Source organism: Syngnathus scovelli, chromosome 17 (assembly GCF_024217435.2).
Source record: "Syngnathus scovelli strain Florida chromosome 17, RoL_Ssco_1.2, whole genome shotgun sequence".
In the NCBI taxonomy this organism is placed as follows: Eukaryota; Metazoa; Chordata; class Actinopteri; order Syngnathiformes; family Syngnathidae; genus Syngnathus; species Syngnathus scovelli.
Window position 1 is genome coordinate 6,753,898 of NC_090863.1, and position 23,415 is coordinate 6,777,312.

Here is a 23,415-nt window from a genome sequence, read left to right on the forward strand (position 1 = left end):
ACTTGCGAACAGCCTGACACGCAAAAACGTGCGAGGTTGGTCTTGCTTTATTTAGGTTTAGATTACTTTGGGGCCACCCATGGCAGAACCATCCACTAACCTTCTTTTGCTTAACCACAAACTTGAGAAAATCTACAAAGATAGCCGTAATTTCCAAAAAGTCGTCTTGAATGAGATTTTCTGGTGCTGAGGTACTCCCCACTGCGTTTGAAAGGGGGCCTGTCCACAAACCTACTGAACTGGGGGTAAAAAAAACGTTATGCGACATGGCATTTTCTGGTTCCCGTTGCCAGGAGGTGGGCTCCAGTTGAGCAAATGTGAATAATTCATGACGTCGTTTGGAGACGGCGGGCCGCTATGAGGAGTAGTTTCTATTTTTTCACCCACATAAGTCATTGTTTGTTTCCTGAGCGGGGAGGGAGGGGCGGTCAGGCGGCACCGCGGCCCCGAGCCTCATTAAAGATTAATAGCCGAATCCATTGAGGTCCGTCCTCGCCGTCTCCGGCACTAAATAAAGTGGCCCCGGCGTGTGTGTGTGTGTGTGTGCATCTGAGAGCGACGCTGCGATTTAATGAAGTGCGGCACAGGCACGCTTCCTGGTACTTTGACCGCACGGGCACATCGAGATGGATGTGGATGCGTGCGGCGACATGCACCGCTAGAAACTTGATGCCTGAAGTAGACGCTTCCTTGGTGGACTTTTAGCTGGTTGGATGTCGCCATTGGTTTTAATTGTATGTGCGGCGTCTTAACTAGCAGTGTTTCACGACCAAAGTTAGGTAGCTAGAAAACTTCAGGGGTGTTTGAACTTCAGACGTTCCGCTGCATTTTACAATTCATGTCCTTTCCGAGTTACTTTACTTATATGTTGGACGTCAGGGGTATTTTATCTGTCCGTCAGTCGGCTATGTCAAAGTTTTGGAAGAAGAAATGTTGAAATTGCAAGCACGCCGCCATTTGTCACATATGAGTCTTTGCTGTTTGCATGCACACAGCGACACAGACAGACGCATCAATTCCGGCTGCCTTGAAGACACTTAAGTAATGAGAGGCAGACGCGCTGACGTTCACGGCCAATAAGTCACACTGACGTGCTGCAATAGTGCTGACGGTTCAAAACATTATTTGGCGTCTAATTTGTGACCACATCAATCGTCCATCCGTCTGTGCACTTACGGTTGTCTGTCTGTATCGTAAAAGTCAACAACTTGCTAGCTAGGTGACATCATCTTCATCAATACTTCAATCCCATTACGTGTCCTGTTGTTCCTCACTCACTGAAGAATCATGAGCGATATCCTCAAAATCGACACGTTTGAGAGCTTTTGCCAACGCTTGACTACTTGACCTGCTTCTCTGTTTGCGTCAAGCAGAGGGGCTTCCAAGCAAAGTTCAAACATCATTCCAAGAAAAGAAATCATGTCATAAATCCGCCCGATTTCCCTGACTTATGGAGTTGACTTGTCACTGCGGTAACTTAGAACCCAGAGTGGCCGCCATATGCGCGAGCACGGCCTGCTTGTGTGGCCCGACAGGCTGTCGCTCGCAACCAGCCGGAGTTTGCGGCCAAAACGTAGCTCGAATCCCCAGACCCTGTCATATGCCAAAGGGAAACTTATATTTTTTTAATATGGAAAAGACTATGCAGCACTCCCATTCAGAGCAATTGCATGTCTGGCAATAAAAGCCACAATGAGAAAGATAAGCTCTTTTTTAAACATAACACTCATACTAACTCGCTCTTGAAAATCAGAACAGGTGGATTATGACTTTTTTTTTTTTTTAAACACCGCCATCTGCTCCGCAGTGATCAGGTGTGTCGGGTCTAACTAGATTTTCTGAGTGTAGCTTGCAGCCTAAGGGGTCGCCGCTTGCCCCCCTGGGGGGTAGGTAGCGTGTGCTCCCTCGAGACCAGCCAGACTTCTTCAGATCTCCTCTTCACGTCTCTGAGGTGGGGTCGAGACTCTCGCAGCTGGAAAGAGGAGAGTCTCCCGGCGCTAGATCAAAGATGACGGAGCGAGCGCAGGAGAGCGCTTCTTCATGTCTTTGCGAGGTGAAGAACGAAAGTGAACCATTAGAGGCTTTATACAATCAACGCTTCCAACATCAAGATGTTAAAGCTTAAGATTCAACGCCAGATATAGCATCTGAAGCAATCTGGGATGGAATAAAAGAAAACAAACTTTCAGTGTGTGTCTACTTTTATAAACTTACACGGAGTATCAAACTAAGGCAAGTGGGACAACTTGATTGGAGACCAAAGTACGAAGTAATTTGAGCTCTTTGGGAAATCCCTTTTCAGAGGTCAAGTTCACTATTTGAGCAAGCAGAAGGAGGCCACTCAAAAAAAAGATGGCACAACAACAGCAGTTCCTCTCAAAAGTTGAACCTCTGCATCCGATGAATTTCATTACAGCTGCAGGCAGAATGCGCGGAAAAGGATACAAAGATTTTGCTCCACTTAAAGCGCCGTTTATTTGCTTAGAAGATGCAATCGGCATTCTGCTCATGGCTTCCCGGCAACGTGAAGAATTGCAAAAGCGCGAGCCAACACAGCGAGACGGGGGGGATATAACGCACACGCGGCGTTCAAAGCAACATGGCCGCCACGCACTTGCATCACCTTGGCACAGCTGCACACTAAACAACACAACTTATCTGAAGAGACATTCATTGAAATGGGCTCACCTAACACACAGACACACACACACACACTTGAATCACAATCAAAGCTCCACAGCAGCACCTACTGGACATAAACTTATACAGATGTTTGGGTTAAAAAAAAAAAAAAAAACAATTCCTACAGACACACACCCCTGCAAAATACCACAACGCTGCTCACGCATGTTCTCAGTAACACTACAACATCAATCCATGCCCCCCCCCCACACACACACAATTTAAACATGCCCTGGTTGTGATTTATGAGCACTCTGCTTGCTAAAGATGCACCTGAGGGACACACACATGCACTCGACTCTCCTAACTAGCCTCTGAATGTGTGTGTTTGTGTGTGTTAGAATGACACACTGAAGGCCGAGTGCGCGCGCACATCTCTGGAGCATTTTGGCCATGTGTGAACATGCATATTTGTCATCCATGTGTGCAGCCTTGTAGTTCCTAGTGCGTGTGCACGTGCGTGTGTGTGTGTGTGTGTGTGTGTGTGTGTGTGTGTGTGTGTGTGTGTGCAGTCGGCCTTCAGCGTGTCATTCTAACAAGATCCCTGGTGAGTTGAGCGCCACCTCCCCTCGCTGGACCACCATGACAGATGACCACGTTGCTTCCTGATAGTCCAGGACGCACATATGCGTATGCAGTTAGTGCAACAAGGTGACCACACTTAACATATGCGTGCAGGGGTGTGTGTGTGTGTTGGCTTGAATAAAGCCAAATATGAAAATCACGACGAGGTTTGAAAGGACTGAGCCACACTCACATGCTTTTATATATTTATGTGTGTGGATATAAATTATATATAGCATTCTTCCGCAGTGGCGGTGAAGGCTCGCTGTTGCCATGGCGACCCCCCCTCTACCTGTTCAACATCTTTCTATACAAACTGTACAAGAGCACAAGACCCCGGCCGACTTCGACGAGTTAGTTCAAAGCGAAGAGCGGTTAGAGTGATGAACTTTGTCATTTTCCGATCTCGTTTGTGATTTTGGGTGCACTGCGACTTTTTACACACACGAAAAGTGAGGGCAGCAATTGGTCATGAATGCAGAAAGACGTGATGTGCTTTTTTCCCCCCTCATTCTCTGGAATTTCTCCTTTTCTCTCACGGCAATGAGTCAAAGGGCGAACGATGGGGCGCACACGTACCTGTTCCTGCCTCTCCAGCCAGCGGTCCACCATGGGGTGCTTGGCACTGAGGGACGAGCGTGCTGTCTCCCTCTGAAAGTCTCGCTGATTGGCCCACGTGCCGGCGTCCCTTGGCAGGCTACGGTACGTGTCCGAAACTTTGCCCTGCCACATATGAATAAATAAATAAATAAATAACAGTTTGCGCTAACCTGAGGGCGTGTTGCGCTCGCTTGCCTTCCTCTCCAGGCTATTGGTGCCTGAGGTGTGGCGGGTTTTGAGGAAGCCAGCGGTGGTGGACCATCGGGTAGGGGTCTTCCGCGATGGAGCTTCTTCCGCTTGGACTCGCGAATTGACGGCGCCGGCGCCAAACGGCCCGTTGAGGCACAGCAGGGCGGGGTCGCTGCTGCGCCGGACGTGCAGGGGCATGTCTCACGAGAAAGACAAAAACGGCTTGAAAGCGCTTCTCTTTTCCACACACGCTTCGATGTGACACTTATTAGCTAGACGGATGATGTCATAATGCACAAATAGTGACGTTTGTGTCGCATAAGATGTAGCGCGCGCGACGGCAACATCTGATAAGCGAAGACTGCGACCGGGGATTGAAGTCAAGTAATGGGCGGCACGCCACGGCGAGGGACGGCCGGCTAACGAGGCGGCGGGCTGGACTGGGCTCAATGTTGCGAGGGAGGGAAGAGCCGCCCGTTCAAACTGATGGCGCTGTTTAAAATTGGCTGCGTGTGGGAGGCCCAGCTCCAAACAAGACACCTGCCAACAACGGCAGCGCTGATCAAACCACAACCAAGACCCTAAATTTCTTTTTTAAGACATGTCAACAACGTTGAAAAAAATGCCTGTTTCTGGCGGAAAGTAAAAAAGATTTATGTCGGAATGTCACAAACTGTCTTAGTTTTGAGCACACGAAGCAGCCGGTTGGAATGATTCCAAAGGCGAGCTCAAGAGTGTCAAGTGCAAGAGCGCTCGGGAGCGTGAGACTAGCAAGCTGCCGCGCTGGGATGCAGAGCTTTGCTGCGGTCAGCCAGCTCGACACTAAATTCCCAGAATGTTTTCTCGCCAAACGGGCCTTACTGGTGCGCAGGGCCGACGGTGTGACTTCGATCTCGCTGGCCACCTGGTAGGGTTGGAAGGCCGAGGCGGCGCCCGGCGTGAGGTCGACAGTGGCAAAGAGGTCCGGGCTCTGGGTGCCCGTGGAACTGGCGCTGGTGCCGTCGCCGCCATGGTGGGGCTCCTGTTCGTCGTAGATGGCAATTAACTGCGGGGAAGACGCAAAGACGATCAAGGGAACATTCGACCTGGAATATCTTGCAAGACTGACAACGGAACAGAAGGGGCCGAATCAACAATCACAATAGCTCAATCAAATCATCATTTCTTTTAAAAAATTCATGTTTGGCATTGACATTTTGTTAGTTTTAAATAACGTAAGCACCCCAGTCTGCACGGAAGCTAAGCGTAGCTGCAAGGTTCGTGCGGATTAGCTTTAGCCAACATGATCAGCGTTAGCTTCTGACTGCCAGCACTTCGATGTTCAGCAATTAGCGGGAAGGTGATCAAGCAGCACGATTGAAGCGCCACTTTGGCGCCGGAAAACACGATCTAGCTTGTTGCCAGCTTGGCTTTGTTGAGGTACAAGCCTCTAAACTCTGGCAACCTAAGGCAGAAGAGGACTACAGGGGAATTGGTTTTGTCAAAAGAAAAACATTCCTATTCTGACTTGGCCATGTGATTGCTCCCTAAACATCACATAGAGCACACACGCACACACACAAACGACCATAGTATTTGTTGACGTTTTCAGCACATTAAACGTTCACTTCACATTAGCGCTTTAATAGCCTGCTGGACAAGCTCCTGTTACAATATGTGCACAAATAGGTGAACACACACACAAACATACGTGTGCGCATACACACACGGACGTGTGCATACACACACAATCACGACCTATTCATCCCATTAGGGTCTAAAATAGGCGCACACTTCACATTAGAGCCGAAGTCAGCTGAAGTCGAATGTAATGAGGCCAATAAAAGGTGCAAGATGGGTGCATGTGTGTACACGATGCACAAATGGTGGGGGCGTGACCGACGAGGCCTCATTAAGCAGCCGAGTAAAGGGCAAAATATTCGCAGACATACAACACGCATGTTGCGTGTGCTTGCTATTAGTGGCTAATCAGTCAAATTGGTGTGACATGGGGGACTTGTCAGAGGGCGCAATCAGCCTGCAGAGTGCTTCGTGACCTCCCACAAAGAAAAACAAACAAAAAACGGCCTTTCTCGCTTTGCTCATGAGATTCTATCAAACGTTACGGAAGGAAACACTGACCTTTCCCATAGGAAGAGCAACAAAAGGTGGAGAAAATGCATTTTCTGTGACAATCACTCTCCCTTCCTCCAGATACGGTTTTGTGTGAAAGTTAAAAATCGTCAATTGGTGGCAAGCAAGTCAAAGTATCGCCTGACTGAAGAAAAGTTTTGGCTGGGCTCTAAACATCTCCGCGGGAGCGCACTTGCAAACTTTCCTCTCCTTACAAAATACTCTTCCCGACAGGACGGCTTGCAAACGCCACAAACTGCGACACGCTTGGATTCATTGTTTATACGAGCTGTTGCCAAAAGTTCAGTGTCAACTTGTTGTGTAACTCCACTTGAAGACGAGCTGCATTCTACCCTTTTCAAGAAAAGCTCATGGGAAAAAAATGCGAACCATGACAGAAAAAAAAAAACGGGACATCAACTGTTGTACTTTGCCTCCTCCATGTTTTTGTTCTCGTGGCCTGTCAGCGATGCTAAGCCATTACCAGCTTTTACCGGGCAGCTTTTCACATTTACACAGCAATTAAAAAGGCTGTGATACATTATTTACACCATTACGGGAAGGGTTGTATACTTTGTTGAAAGTCACTTCGTAGCGGTCCAAAGTTGAGTACTTGAAGAGGAAATATGTGGACAGTCCGTGGGTGCCGAAGCTAGCGGAGGCGTCACTAACGAGTGCCGCGCATCATGCGCCATCATCACTAATCGTGCTGCCCGCCTGGCTATATTTAGCTTGCGTGCTTCAATTACCGTTTTTTTTTTTTTTGCAGCACTAATCAACACGTCGCAGGCGGCGCCGCTGCTCTAAAAAAAAAAAAAAAAAAAACACGCAGATGGTGGCGAGAGCGTTGATGTATTCGTTTAATTAAGTCGGCCCGCACTCCAACGCTTAATAGCATTTGGAGGCAAACTCGCTCGGAGACAAGATTAATGCGATGACTTGGACTTGCCTCACTACTGCAACCTTGTCCGCAGTTCATAAACAAGAAAACAAAACAACACAATTAAAGTCAACTATTTGTGGGATTTATCACTTTATATGCACTTAAAAAAAGAAAAGAAAAAACATTCTGCTTGTACGGAAATGGGCAAACTGAGCCTGAAATGGTGACATGAAAATCAAAATGGAAGCCCTCCTGCGTATTTTCAGGCAGAGGGTCTTTTTGTATCGACTCACCATAGACAGTTCTACCAGATGGTTCGAAGGAAAGCCCCAAAAAATACCCATGCCACAGCTTTGACGCGGTTCCTTGCGGCGGGCCGTCGGAACTGTTGGCACGGTGACTCAAACCGTGAGCCACATCATTTGTCTTTTTGTCTCCATCCAGGACGCCGCTGATTTCACCGAGGAGTCGTTTCCTTCAAATGGCGTGATAACTCACGATGCACCGCGGCGTTAAAGATAACGGATGCTATTCCAAGCAGGGACGATTCCTCACGCCTGAGGATATCTGCAATGAGCTGAGGATCCGGAGAGTTAAGGCCAAGGGACTGTGGATAAGCGATTTGTTTCGGGACTTAGGGGGTATCGTTGGCTCGTCCCTCCATTGCCCAAACATGAACTCTAACCTTGGAAGAAGCTTAAGAGCCCAGCATCAGCTTACAAAGTGTCGCTCAAAGCTCATTAAAACAACTCCGACTGTCACATCAAAGTCGGCCTTGGGACAGAAGAGCACAAATCAACAAAATGTGTCTCCAAACATGCAAGCAAACGTTGGAGAAAAATCCTTTTGCCTTCTTCTGGCTGTGCTTGGCATTTGGAGGATGTAAAGCGAGCTCTGGGGCAAGAGGTTCTGGAAAGGAGAGCGGTTGTGACTTGTAAACATGTTCTCACAGTCCAGCCTTTGCGGATCTACTCGGCTTTCCAGGAGGCTTGAGTCCAACTCGACAGACTGCAGAGTCCTCATCCGGTTTTGGCAGGAGAACGTGAATACTTGACGGTCTGATTTGAAAATCGCGTCACCTCTTGAAACAATGTTGGGGAACATGCGGCATTTGGACTTGGCACGTGGGCAACGTTTTCTCTCGGTCAGATGACAGCACGCTGCGGTTCGGTTGTGCTCTGAAAATGTGTTTGGATGGATGGTTAGGGCCAGACAAACACAGAGAAGGGAGTAAGTCTCCATAAATGTTAACATCTGGAAGCAGCTACTGTATGAATCCAAATGATAAGCTCTTGAAACATGCAAGTTAACGGGTTAAAAAAATACGGCAACAAAACGTTGTTTGTAGTGTGAAAGTTTTTGGCTGCCACAGCACACAACCCTCACCATCAGATTGTCTAAACCAGGGGTCTCAAACTCAATTTACCTGGGGGCCGCTGGAGGTAGAGTCTGGGTGAGGCTGGGCCGCATCAAATCGTAATCCACAAAAGTAATCCATAAAAAAGGTCCTGATCCAATCTTCTCAATTTGAACAAATTAACAGTCAGAACATGCAGAACATGAAGAACAGGAACAGTTCTTCAGAACATAGGCTTCATTTCTACTTCCTCCTACTCCTTGCTGCCAGAGACTTGGCAACGCTTCTTGAGGGAGGAGGCAACTGAGACCCTCAGTATGGCTTTAAGATGCTCATCTTTAATTCTGGACCTGTACTTTGACTTATTGAAGTTCATTGTGGAGAAGACCTTTTCACACAGATAGGTGCTGCCAAAAAGGCACATGGTCCGCTTGAACATCCTGGAAAGCTCAGGGAAGCTGGGGGGCAGTTCTCTCAAAAATTGTCCAAGCTCCACTGTTCTTCCACTCACTTCCCTGAACTTGGCTTTGAGTTCAGTATTGCACTGCAGGTCAATTAGCTCCATCTGCAGAACAGGGGGGGCATCCTCAACATCAAAGGAGAAGGGGTCAGCAAAAATGTTAAAAGTGGCTCTGTGTGTCTTGAAGTCTGCAAACCTGTGATCAAATTCTTCTTGTAGCTTCCCAATGGTATCAGCATACTTCTCACCACTGAATGCTGTGCCTGAATCCATTTCCAGCTTTTGCTATCATTTCACTCACAACATAGCTAGCTTTCACAGCCGCTTCGTTCTCTTTGCTTGTTTTTTTGAAAAAAAACTTGTTGCCTCAGTAGAGATTATTTAAGTTTGGCGACCCGATCCTCTCGCTCATCTCCCAGGTATTTTGCATACTCCTCAGCATGTTTAGTTGAGTAATGACGTCTGATGTTAAACTCTTTGTTAACAGCAACTTTACCCATGCATATTAGACAGGTTGCGACGTTCCTGTGCTCAACAAAAAAATATTCCGCCTCCCACTTCTCCTGAAATTGCCTGTGCTCATCCGCAACTTTTCTCTTCACGGCAGGTTTTGAAACAGACATGACGGGGGCTGACAAACAATGTACAGCACTAGGTGACAGTGACAAGATATTTCCCTCCACTCGCTCATTCAAACATGTCAAAGTGCTAATTCGCCAATTAGCCAATTGCTAATTCGCCCAGTTGTCACGAGCCTGAGCTACGGGAGCCCATACGTGTCAAAAAAAAGTAAAACGGCCAGATGCATGTGCGAAAAGAAATTCGCGGGCCGCACTAACACACAGCTTAGATGTCACGCAGGGGGCCGCAAAATATTGTCCCGAGGGCCGCAATTGGCACGCGGGCCATGAGTTTGAGACCCCTGGTCTAAACTCTTTAAGAGTCCACATTAGCGTTCCCATGAGAGTGAAACTCTGGTTACCAAGATTACAAAAACATTGCATCAGTTCCTTCACCCCCAAAAAGCTTTTTGACACACACTCCAGACACATTTGCTTTCTATCGGTTTTGATAGGCAGCACCAGAGCAAAAGTTCAACGCGTTCCCAGATGTGCAGAGTCCAAGCAAACCAAACCACACCACAGAGAAGACGAGAGAAGGTCCCCACAGAGAAAAGGGAGGGGGAGGGGGGGTGCACCAGAGGACAACAAGTGTCGTGTCACTTTTATGGGCAATTTATCTTGTGAGCAAAGAGGGACTTGCAAGGACTGAATATGTCTATGAGGATTTCCTCTTTTTATGGAGCAATTAGTGACAAGAACAGGAATGGAGGAGGTGGACGAACGCAAGACCTCGTTGAGGATCTGCAATCTCAACTGCACGGGCGCTTGATTTCAAGAATACCACGGATTGAATCAAAAATTGCAATATCTGGCAACACGTCCACTTGTGACAGCTTTCTGGTGTGTGTGTGTGTGTGTGTGTGTGTGTAAGTATTTAAGCCTGCTTGCACAACATCAGGCAAAACGTTTTCCTTGGCAACAGCTGCCCGCTCAGAGTAATGCTGTAAAATAAACGTGGGGAGGAAAATGGAGCCGAGTCGTCTTCGGAGCACCGCAAGACGTGCTTATCAAAACACGTCTTTATGGGAACGCCCGGATGGATTGTTTGGATTTGAGTGTCTGGAACACAATCGGAGGATGGAAAAAGGAGAAAGAGGCGGTTGAGTTTATTAGTCAAGATTTTGACTGTCAGCAGTCAAATAAGTTTATTGTGAGAGCAGCTTCTTCCTGTTGGAATGCTCGAGTGGAAGTCCAGGGAGGTCTGAGGTCCATTCACGAGCACTTTGTTAGCTTTTCCAACCACAGTCTCCTAAAGTCTTAAGAGCCGTGGTGAGTGGCTGGCAATAATGGTCTGTGATCCTGCCCCGCCCCCTTGTGGCGAACGAGGGATCGACAGAAAAGTCAGACAGGTCTGAGCCCCTCATCTCCAGGCAGACTAAACACATGAACTTCACAAGTCCTCAAACACCCAGTGACTGGTTACCCTGCAAGAGTTTTAGTTGTGGGCTTTTGGGTCTTCAGGAGTGACTTAAGACGCGAAGCAATGACATCATGGTGACAAATGTTGAGCTGGACAATGTTCACAAGAGCAGAAACGACTCGGCACTGAAGCAGCACGGATGTAAATGAACTGAGTGGACTGGATAAAGTTCACATGAGCTGGATAATGTTCACATGAGCCGAAACGACTCAGCACTGAAGCAACACGGCTGTAGATGAACAGAGTGGACGGGATTCGGAAAGTTCACATGAGCAGAAACGACTCAACACTGCTGAATCAGCATGGACGTAAATGAGCAAAGAAAATGGCCAATGTCAGGAAAAACAAGACTATATGGGGAGATAGATACATCACCTCCAATTATGCAGTGTCAGCCCTGACACGGCCACAAGAGGGCAAAGTTGGACAAGGAAAAGCTCAGCAGAATTGGAGCGCAGCAAGCTTTCCTTCTAAGGAACCAGCTTGGCCAAGAGGATTTCAGCCACGTTTCCGCAGGAGACTCGACCTTTGATTGGACCTTTTCCAAATTATTGCTACAATAGGGTGACGACTGCACGTGGCCGTTTTGGAAGATGTTTTTTTTTTTTTTTTAGAAAGGAAACCGTAATGCCGAGGTTGTAGCATTCTACCATCAGTCACGACGTTGCCAACATTTCAGTATTTGGCCCTTTTAGAGGAGTTGAAATGTGACATCCCGTCTCACTCATGTCCATGTATGGTGGTGTCAGGCTTTGTGCCATGTGGTGGATTGCTGTGGCCTGGACCTCATCAAAAAAAATGCGAGTGACCACAGAAGGAAGTGAGCCGACCCAAAACGATGTTTAACAGCAAAGGGAGGAACATACACAAAATAGCCGAGAAGTCTGCAGTATCTGAGGGGCACAAAATCTACTGGCTTAAAATGATTGTGGTCTGCAGTCCTCCTCTTTGGCAACAGGGCCGATTGATGCTATTTTGCTGCCTTGGTCCAGTAAATCAAAGACTGTAGAACGACACATGAAGTCTATTGCTAGCTAGCCATTTTTTGTGGGTCCAATCATGATTGACAACATGCCTACCAAACTTCATCTTGGAAAAGCTTTGGGGCTGAGTTTTCACAACAAACTAGCAAAAAAAAAAAAAAAAACAGAAAGCCAATGGGACAAGTTTGTCTTTGAAGGAGCCTGCAAATTGCCAAATTAGCCTAAAATGGCTGCTTCAAAGCAAAACAGCAGACTTCCTGTCTTGAAGAATGACTTTACTGGGTCTATTCCTAATGTGCCGATCAAATTTCACTCCGTTTCATGAAACTGTGTTTGGGGTCAATTTTGGAAAAAACAAAACGTGTTTAATCAATTTCAGGCCAATCCAAATGTTTCATCCCAAAACTCACGGTGGCGCCACTGATCCAGAGTGGATTCATTCCAAGTGATGACATCAAAATTTTTGTGCTCCAATAAAAGCCAGAGGAAATGATGCACTAGTGGCCAAACCGGGCCTTCCACAAAAAGAGCAAATGTGGGAAGTGAGAGCAAAAAATGATCAATAGCACATGTGGCGTAAGTTTAGCATGATACTGTGCGCACAATCAATCGCAACGAGCGGTCGGTCCTGGCAAGGCGTAATCATCTTGTTCTCGTTATGGGGCTGCCGGGGAGGAAGAAGTGGGGGGCGGGACAGAGAAAGAAGGCGAGCGTGGAAGGAATGAGGTCATCCCCCACGCTCACCCGCCAGGATCTGAGGGCCAAGTGCGACGGCGGCGGCAGCAGCAGCAGCAGGAGGAGGCGAGCTCACAGCAAATCCACAACATGTCAAAACAACTCACTTTCTCACTTGATGGAAGCGCCTCGTCTGGTTACGCTTTATTAATTGTCATCCTGCCTAGGCACATCCCCGGCAGAGGTACACAAATGCAAGAACGGGCGCGGTTCCAGAACACGTGGCGACCACAGAAAATCATGCTTTCGGTGCTGCTCTTATGGTCAGCAACCGTTTTTTTTAGTCCTTACCATGTCAAAATGAATACGCATTATTTTGGAATTACTATGAAGACAACAAGCAAGAGACGTGGAAAACATGAACATGCTGACAGGGGTCACACAAGACCCCGGCGATGGCGGACGCAGCTGTGCGACACACCCCTGTGCGTACACACATACTGGTTGCATAGACGTCAGGTTTTGGCCTGGTTGCAGGACCGTCACCTGACACCTGGCATGCGGTCGGTCATCTGTCTGGCTCCGCAAGACAAGAATGACTTTTGAGAGAGAGAACGCCTCCACCAAAATGCTTCCCTGACTGGGCCGAAGGAAGGCAGGACGACGAAGATGTGTGTGGGGGGGGAAAAAGAACTCCATTGACTTTTCCTGGCACGCTACACACACACATAGTTTGAAAAGCTACAGTATGCACGGCTTCCCCAAACAAGCCGTGTGAGTGAGCTAATAAAAGAGGCGACGGCATTCCTTCCACACTTCCTAAAGCTCGGCACTGCCAGTCGGAACGGACTCTAAAGATGAGTCATAGGAGCCGCCGAGAGCTTCGCAGTCGTCCCGGCCGAGGGACGTCCCGTAATCAAAGAAGCTTTTGGGCAACATCCCAACAGAAAATGTTTGAGGTGGCTTTTTCAAACTGACCTACAAAATGGCAGCTACCACCAAATTGGGAGGTGCGGTAGTTGAGGTCCACGTTGCAAACTAGTGCAAGACTTGTTCCCGGTTGACACGCATCAAACAAGTTTCAGACAATTTATTGTTGCGCCCTCAGATGCGGGCCAAAGAAAACCTGACTGATTTTCAACTCAAGATATGCTGAAGCCCAAAAGTCCTCCCAGTGCGAGCACACAGTCTTTGCGTCACAGTCGCGGTGAGCGAGCATGAATCTGGTTTGCGGCACGCGACCGCAAGCACACGGGTTCCGTCTCCTACATGCAGGCTGCGTGCCAACACAATCAACCACTGCGTCGGAGTTCAACTCTGAAAGCGGCAGCACGAGGAACTCAACACAGAGCCGGGGAAAGGGAAACGGCTAAACGCTACAAGTCTGCTCTACATCTTTCCGCTCATTACGCAACAAGCACGCGGGGGCTAACAGGTCTTACCCGGTCTTTGTCGTCCGCTACGTCGCACAGCACATCATCCAGGTCCAAGATGCCGCCATCGCCGTGTTCCAGGCGATGCACTTGCAGCCAGTAGCTAGCGTCCTGAGAAGAAAGCCGAGTTGTTCCATTAGTATGTGCAAGATAGGAAACAAACTAGACAATCTCAAACAATTTCTATTGTTGTGTTGTTCCACTTTACTCCACGGGTATTTTCTTCATATATAAAAACAAGCTTAATTCCAATAATGCTGGCATGTTTAAAATGACAAATGGTGTAAACGAGAAATAACTGCGGCTCGAACAGAGTGCGCCTCAATTATTGTCTGTATGATGCCCCCTCCCTGACCCAACTCTCTTCAGTGACTAAAATGTCTACAAAAATTTTAGTCACTACACTTCTGCATAACATTGTATTCTAATTAAGACGTCCCTTAGGGTCACACACAGTCCCCCCCCCCCCCCCCCCCCACACACACACACACTACAGTAATCCCTCGTTTATCGCGGATAATTGGTTCCAAAAAACACCCGTGATAAGTGAAGTCCGCGAAGTATGGTCACCAACAAGAAGTACTGGGCAGGCTAACAAGTTAGCGGAAAGATGCTAATTCGCGATTGTGCTAAAACGCGAAAACGGACTTCTAATTGAATGTAAATGAACATTTGTAACAATACAATCCGCGATGTAGTGAAGCCGTGATAAACGAAAACGAAGTAGCGAGGGATCACTGTATTTGAAAGCTACACGCCAACGTCATGTCTCTGACATAATGGTCACCTGCAGCGTTACTGTTTGACATAGAGAGTTTGATTACACAGGGTGCCCTGTTGACGCCATTTTATCACATCACAACAGCGCAGTTTATGAAATACCGCTCAATGTAACACATCGCGTGAACGAGCAACGTGAAGTCATCGAACCGCGCTCAAGTCAATTGACTTGACGTGGTTGTTAGCTTAAGCTAACAACTCGGTCATTCGTACTTGCCCGACAAAATGATCCAGCGGTCTTCCTTCGCCGATATGATTCTTATCTGCCACAAAAGACGCCGGAGACGCGAGAAGTTTATCCAAACTCCGTATTTAGGGGGCGGTGTCGTCGATGACGTAAGGCGTTGACGCCAGATTACGCAGCGGTTCCTCCGTTGATAAATCTCCCCAAAAAGGTCTCTATGAATCCGCTTCAAAGAACAAAGCCGTGACGACGTATCCACGAATGTCTACTGCGGTGTTTTTAAAGAACCCCGGAAAGACGCGACGGCAGGACGACCGAGAAAAGTACCGACAGCGGCGAACCGCCAAAAAAGAGAAGTCACTTCATGGACGTGACGTCACACAAACGCGGCGAGGACGAGGAGGCCGCATGTTTGGAGCTCGTGCAGCTATTTAACAATCTCAAGTGTTTTGAAGGCATCTATCTCAACAACATTCTCATTGACATGGAGGTAGTGTTGGCCATTCCATAATCATCACATCAATTAAAAATGCTTAACATTACATTGCACGCATAGTTGTAAAACGGGGCACAAAAAACCTGACTCCTCCACTTGTTGGAGTTCCTTTGGCAGGTGAGCTGAAGTTTCAGTTAAAATAAAGTCACTTCAAAAATTGGCACACCAGAGAAGAACGTTGAAGACACTGCCAAATTTAAATGGTTAAAAAAAAATGACTAGTCCATGAAATGTACAAAAAAAATCAATCCACTCAGCTATGAAATGCAATTGGCGTGTGCGCCAATGTGCTGAAACCACACCCAGCACAACTGTCAATCATACTACCTGCACCTCATGCTCCGGCTTGGAAAATGGATGCAACTTCATCTAGCATCTCTTTAGCCTGTACACAAGATGTCATTTTGGGGGCACATTGGCTTGCGTGGAACTTTGTGTTGGATAGTGGCTATTTTGAACAGAGGAGCTACAGTTCTTGAATCGCAGCGTGCCGTCGTGTCGCTAACTGGAGCATTTTGTGTCTTTTGGCAGTTCAAAGCATCGCAGGGCATCACGGATAGCGACGTCTCAATGCTGGACTCTGTGTTGGACTTCATGGAGGTCAACAACACAAACCACCACGACAACTATGACTTGGGCAGCGCCGATTCCGGCAGCGACAACTCGGACCTGAGCAGCGGCGTCGACGAAGCGGACAGTTTTGGCGATTAGTCGATGAGAAACTCAAGCTTATTTAAAAAAAAAAAAGAAAAAAAATCCAAAGACTTTCCGATAAGGATTTGGTCTCAGCGCACTTTTTCATGAGCTCAGGATCTTGACAACGCACTATAACTTCTGTTTACACGTGGCATACATTTTTATTTTTTGCACTTTTTAATTAAAGCAACTGTACCTCAATTTCGTCTCTATGAGTGAACGTGGTGGCAGGGGGGGGAAAAAAGGACATTTTCCACCTTGGTTGGAGACTGCATGTGACATTACCCTTCTTTTCTTGGAGAGAATATGAGATTAAGATTTGGGATTAGGAGGCCAGATGGAGGATTCCAAACATCCTCAAATGTCCATGGAAAAACGTCGGTCGTTCCATTTGGGGCAAAGCGCCATTGAGCCTCACAGCGGGTGAGCTCAATTAGCAACAGATTAAATCATAACAAGAAGCTTTACTTAACACGTTGTCCTTTTATTGCTTTATGCTCCTTGAGTCTTTCCCAGGATTTAGACCAAAAGGGTTCCAGGGCTCTAAACTGAATTTGTGGCCCGGTGCACGCAACACTTTTCTCGTTGGTGCAACCCAAATATTTGCATTGCCTTCAAGACCGTCGTTTACATTTGGTCGGCTGCAGGTCGTCTCCGACACATACGGCAAAGTGAGAGTTAAAATAAACACGAGGGGGGACAAGGTAAGCCCACAGGAGGCGTTACAGTGTTCACATTCTCAACTTCTGACAGTGGGCCCTCAGTTCGTGAGTGACCCCACCGACTGCGACGGTCCAATTACTGCCCCCCCGCGCTAATGCTAGCAATCATAAGCAGACTGAACCGACCGAGCAAGGCCAAAGAGCTCATTGATGGCTTTTCACGTGTTTACAAGGAAAGCACTAAACAGTCAGCTGGCCACACAAACCAAGCACAGGTTCTTGTAAAAAACGCAGACAAAAAAGGGACCAAAAAGTCATAGCCAGATCCTGACTGGCTAGCAGCAGCAGCTCACGACAGTCGTGTCACGCGAAAAGCCGGGCCAAGCCACACACATTCAATGCTGACAATGTGTCCAGAGTAGACAAAAATCGTAGAAGTCAAATTTTCATGGCAATTTGTTGCTTTCATTGCTTTTCAGGTTGGCTTGGTTGCCAAGTATTTTTTTTTTTTAACTCCTTTCCTGATTCCATTTTGAAAATCTCAAAACAGAATCAATCCTCTTGTTCCAACATTCAAACTCAATATTTCAACAGCTAAAACCAAAAACAAAACCCAGAGCAGAGCAGATGAGAGTGAAACCCGATAGAGGCTCACCGGTGTGAAACAATGGCACCATTGAGAGAAGCGCTTGTATCACACCAGAACAGGCGGACGCTTGACGGTCCGACATCTAAAAATAGTCCTCATGACACAGGCACAAGGGATTAATCTGTATTTTTACTTTTATTCATTCTACAAAAAAACGCTTGTGTGTGTGAGGAATGTTCCCGACGCCACTGATAAGTGAAGGCGAAGATGGAAGGAGGTTTTTTTTCCAGGAGCCACAAACAAAACAGAACATCCATAATTCAGCAGAAAACGACATTCCGTGCTGCCGTGATGCCACGTGACATCTCAGGCGGGGATTCCGCCTTCAAAAAGTCTCTTATCAGACATCAAAACGTGTTTTTTAAATCAAGTGCATTACTGGTCATTTGCAAAGTATTTCCTGTGCATTTCCCTCAGGCCAATGTTTATTTGTAGAACGTACGTCACGGGACTCAGAACTCATTTTGGATCCAAATTAAAGTATACATGAAAATGTTCATTTCAATCAAATATATATGTCAATTTTGTATTTTGAGTTTCCGTAAACATCATCAATCACCAGGCTGAATTCACTCGTACGCCGTCTACGAGTTCGACCCCGACTTCACCGGTTGCATGGAAAACATCTGAACTTTTCTCCCCCCCCAATTTGTCGACATAATCTGTCAGTCAGCGGTCGCATGACGACAAACGCCAGAGCTCTGAGTCTTTTCCACGAAATAATCCCACGCTGCGACCTGCGGCCATTCACCAAATGTTGCCAGCCACTAGCAAATAATCCGCTTGTTCCTAAAATAGAGAGGGGGGGGGGGGACACACGCCATGATGACGCTTGCGTCATTTCCGTCGCGATATTTCTTCTCATAGAGCTTTGTTTTTGCCAAAGGTGCTCAAAACTAGTTTCTAGCTATCTGCCAATCTGCAAATCAGATCCATCAATCTTGGGACAATAATTCTCGTCTTTTGGGGGTCCAAACAGCACCTCCAATTAAAATCATTTGTTCACAAAACATTTTGCACACTTCAAGTTGTTTGCTAATATGCTAAGACGTACGTAGCAGTCTCCAGCTCAATGCGGAGCTCCTTTTTGTCCTTACAAAATGTTGGTGAGATTGCCGTGCGTCCGTTTTAGGGCCCGGCTGCTAATTGCCGGCCATCCACATGACGCATGTGTCGGGTCGCTGGCACAAAAGAAAAAAAAAAATCAAAGCGCAGCAGTCACGTGTATCCATTTTTGAAAAAGACACACGGGAGGTGGTAGGGGGTCTGATTTGTGGCCGTCGATTAATGATGAGTATCTACTTAGGATGATGAGGCTTTGTGGGCTAAAAATAGAGCTTGGCGCTTCCTTGGACAGCCTGCCCATTACGGGCGGGCCCCTCTGGCACAGCAGCCTTCAACTTCATTACTCATCTGCTTCGCACCATCTTCACCCTCCTCCTCCTCTGGCTGACTCGATATTCGTATGAGAATGTGACGAGTAGCTCACCGGTCCAAGTAGTTTCAAAAGTCTCAAGAACCCAACAGGAAGTCACCCAATTTGCCTAAAGCTACGCTCATAGGGAGCACCAATATCTGCCCGAACTCGGAGCATTGTTCAAACGGGTTCATTTGAGTCCAAACATTTTGGTCAGGTCGTCGACTTCTGTGCATTACACAACACGTTGTGTTGTTATGTGCGGCCTTGTTTCCAAAACACTCGTGCAGATTTTGACAACACGGTGCACTCCAAGTCAATATGCGCTTCTGCACGTTTGTCTGCACCGAGTGTCCGCAATCGAGCGCTTTCACAACACTGCTCATCTCAGGTCAAGCTGCCCCTCACGAGCCTCAGGCTCTGATGCACAAAAGGCGACTTGGTGTGAGGGCACAGTGCAGGCGTGTCATGGAGAAGAAGGGGGGCTGACGCCGACCCAGTTTTGGAATGCGAAGGCGAGATACTGTATGTGGAGTCAGGGTTACTCTGCTTGGCCGCAATATTTGCACATCACCATTTTGGTCCTTTGCTCTCAGAGGTTCTCACAGGTTGAAGCATAAAGGCCAAGTTCAAAGGTCACAACAAGGTGACATATGTCAAATCCCACAAACATTTACCCAAGATATGCTCAAGAAAAGAGTGAAAAACAGATTACCAATAAACCACATCAGGTCACGTGTCCAATTAAAGCTAGGCTTTCGAGCTCCGACATGGTTTTCCGCTACCCGAGCGGCATCAACATCGACGGGAAGCTCTTAATCCCGTGCCGCTTCTGGCCACAGCAACCTCTGGCCGGTGACAAGCAAATGGACCGCAATGTCATGGAACGTGACAAGTCCACACGAGGAGCCGGTTTTCATCTCCAGCGGTGGATCAGACAACAATTTGCACGAGCCGCCACGCAAGTGTCTCGAGATGAAAACGTTTAATGCCATCTTGCCTTCCAAAATGTCACAACAGACGCCAACATGTTTGAACTGTGGCTTTATCAAACACACATTTCGCTTAAATGAAGCAGCCTGCTCTATCAATGAATTTCAGTTATGTGGTCTTTTTGAACACTAGAGGGCGCTATGTAAACCAAGTCTTATTTTTTTCATCATCTGGCGTCTACAGACGTCTGTGCGGCGAGAGCCGAATTAACTATTGCGACACCTGATACGCCGTTGCGGCTTCGCTGGCTTCGGTAGTCTGAACGAGCGTCGAAAAGCGACGACTGCGCGCTCAGCTTTGGCAGCATTTTTCCCATCGGAGAGTCCAATTTGACAGTAACTGGAAGCGCCAAGCTTTTTCCCCTCGTCCATCTCATTGCTCAGGTATGAGAGGACTTCTGTGGATGTCAAAGCGAGCGGCGTATTTTTTCTTTTTTTTCCATGAAGCATTCGTCTGTAATGGTAGTGGAAGTTACAGTGCCATCCGCTACGCACAAAAAAATATGAGACAAAGACTTCTGAAGGAAATACAACAATCTTGCAAAAATAACATGAACGATGAAGTCGGGCTGGGTGACCCATATGGCCTAAAAACAAAAGCATGTTTTGTTTGTTCCATTTTTGTCAATCTAGATTACAAAAAGCAAATAACAAATAAGCAAATTATTCAAAACAAGGTTTGCTCTTGGGCTTGCCTGGGATTGTGTTATTTATGCCCGTGACGCAGAGAGATCATAAGTCATGATGATCATACGGTACAAGATAAACAATTGTGCCCTCCAGGCAAAATCCGATAGTAAAAGTTTCCTCTGGATCAAAGTGAAGAAAAAGTAACAATGGCTGCATAAACACGGGTTGATCTGATAAGATGTGACGATAGGACAAAAGCGTCTGAACAGGTTGTGTGGAATTTGGTGACACTTTGAAATAAAGCCCGATTTAAGGACAAGTTAATTTGATTCATCCTCCCGTTTTCTGCAGCACTTTCAATCCATGCAGGTCGCAATCAGGTGAGCTAGAGTAGATGCATTTTTCTCATTCTTTGAAGCTAACCAATGTACTTTGTTAGCTTAACGGTTAGCACAGATTTGCTTTGTTAACTGGCCAACCATTGTTTTCTTTTGTTGGCAGAAAAAAAGTTGACAAGTGTGGCTTAAAATGTCATGATAGGGGATTGTTGGGGTAAATTGGCAAATAAGTAATTGGTTGGCTGTTCGGCGAGCAAACAGAAGTAGCGAGTGGATATTTGGAGATTTTACAAGTCACTGTTTTGGGAAAACATCATTGTGAGCTCGTCGATTATGATTTGATCACTTTTTCCGCCACTTCCTGATGATTATATTGAGACATTTTACTGAATTGAGTCATACTTTTACGACTTGATTCACCGCAAGGAAAGCTATTAAAAATGATTCATTGGTCAGACCCAACGTTGTCATTTGGAGCTAGTGAGTCAGCATCTCGAGTGACAATGCAATCTTTTGAAGAATAATTTGAATGACAATGATCAGCAGGAGGATGTTCCAAAAGTTTGTTTTTGTTGACACCACGAACATCTCAATCAACGAGCATCTTCAAGAAGCTCCTCACAAATTGCTCTCATTCACTGGAGATTCCTGACTGAGTCCAAAACATTTTGAAAAGTTTAAGCAGGGATTACCTTAACATTGATTTATTCATTCATTCCCTCAGTGATCAATCAGCTGCTTTTCCTCACAAAGATTTGCGAGTGTGCCGGAGCCGATCCCAGCAGTTTTTGGGCGGTAGGCGGGGTACACCCTGAACTGGTTGCCAGCCAAACGCAGGGCACACATAGACAAACAAGCATTCGCATCTCGGGTCAATTGGAATGTTCATTCGACCTACACAGATGGAATAATCAATACCATAATCACTTTAATAAAACACATAAATCACAATGAGCGTGCGCTGTGCAAACTTACTCAGCAGAGACAATCGGATTGCGCCATGTTGTGTGCGCACACGTAGCCCCCACTCCACTAACTCCGCGTCCCGAAAGCTAGCAGCAACAAGTAGGCTCACTAGCCGGGCATGCTAACATGCTAAAAACAAGAGCAAGACGACGACGCCGCCGCCACCACCATCACCGACGGCTTGGCTTACCTTGGCTATGGCCTTTTTGTACCTCATGACCGCCTGTTGGACGAGCGCGTACACGTGAATGTTGCCATCCCCGCACGGCACGACCACGCGTGTCCGTCCGAAGCACACAGTCACTTTCATGGTCTCCTTCGGCGCTCGCTCGATGCTCCCAAGCCAGGCGAGAAGAATCGCAACAAGTCCACAAGCGGCATGGGGAGGTGGACGGCTGCGGAGGGGCTCAGGGGGGGGTCTCTCAGTTCGCTTCGTTCGGTGGTACTTCTGCTAAAGTGACTTTTCGCTTCTCCCCCAGCCGGACGACATGTTTGTTTGCTTGCCGTCTGTCTTTCGCTCTTTTTGGGACCACCTGTTTAGAGGAGCTCGCGATATCTCTTCTCCCTCTCTTCTCCTTCTTTCCTTCCCGCGCTCGCTCGCGACGCCTCCCAGCGCGTGCCCGCCCGGCTCCCGGTGGTGCATTCAATAAACTCAGGAAATCTCCCGTTTTTCATTCCCGAATTCAAATGTGCTCAGTTACAATTAATTCATGTGTTTTAGGAGGACAAATTATTAAATGAACAAAGGTGAATGAGAACAGGTGCTCAATTTAAATGCTTATGAATAAAGCGTGTGATTTAAGTTATGATTAAAAAATAAGATTTGTGATGCTTTAAAAACTACATTTTGCTTCATTTATTTGAATTTCATGTCGTAGTTCACCACTTTGGTCAATGTTGCATGCTCTGTATCAATCGTGTTTAAAAACCAACACAAAACATTATGCTACTCCTCTATAACAAAATACACGTTTACGACATGACACAATAAGTGCGGTAATTACGCTAATTATCATTATAAGTCACGACACAATGCCGTACTACTAATATCCAACAATTATACAAATGATGCAAGAGTCGTCAAGCCATTTAAAGTGTTGATCATGCGGTAATTGGAGTCTTGAATGTTGAGAACACCTGCAGTCTTTGATTTAAAACAAAGACCATGAGCCTGAACGCTTTGTGCTTTTAAACCTATTGTCCCAACACAATGACATATAAATTTGTTAAAATTAGGATGATTTTTTATTTCATTGCATCAAAGATAAAAAGCTAACAAATGTGAACTCCAATCAAATGGTGCAAAGAGAATGCGGAATAAATGTTTTCTTCCAATTTTTGCAGGAACATTTTTACATTTCACATTTGGCCTCGTTATTCAAATAAATCCTGCAAAGTCTTCTAAATGATTGTTGTGAAATCCTGAAAAACGTTATGGTAGTTTGAGGACTTACGTGCGTATGCATGCAAGTACAGTAATTGGTGATTTAACTGTACTCAAATAAACTAACCAGTTGCGCCCTCTAGAGGTGGATGGCAGCAACTGTCTCTGGCGTGTTAGTTGAGTAACGCGTCTTACGGCTCACCGCCTAAAATGGGACTCCCGCTTGATTCGTTGTAAAAT

General features: G+C 46.7%; 1 protein-coding gene across 13 annotated transcripts in view; it reads right to left on the reverse strand.

Annotated features, from left to right (window-relative positions):
• The window catches only part of LOC125984621 (partitioning defective 3 homolog), a 52,594-nt gene extending 30,119 nt beyond the window's left edge, over positions 1–22,475 (reverse strand). The window contains exons 1-5 of one of the 13 annotated variants that reach the window (XM_049746645.2): positions 21,982–22,475; positions 13,991–14,092; positions 4,897–5,080; positions 4,042–4,235; positions 3,826–3,969 (exon numbers count right to left, since the gene is read on the reverse strand). In XM_049746645.2, the coding sequence (XP_049602602.1) occupies positions 3,826–3,969; positions 4,042–4,235; positions 4,897–5,080; positions 13,991–14,092; positions 21,982–22,101 (744 nt within the window). In that variant the 5' untranslated portion in view covers positions 22,102–22,475. The remainder of the gene's footprint in view (positions 1–3,825; positions 3,970–4,041; positions 4,236–4,896; positions 5,081–13,990; positions 14,093–21,981) is intronic. The other 12 variants (XM_049746642.2, XM_049746641.2, XM_049746638.2 and 9 more) reach the window with 12 other exon arrangements.
• Between the last annotated feature and the right edge of the window lie 940 nt (positions 22,476–23,415).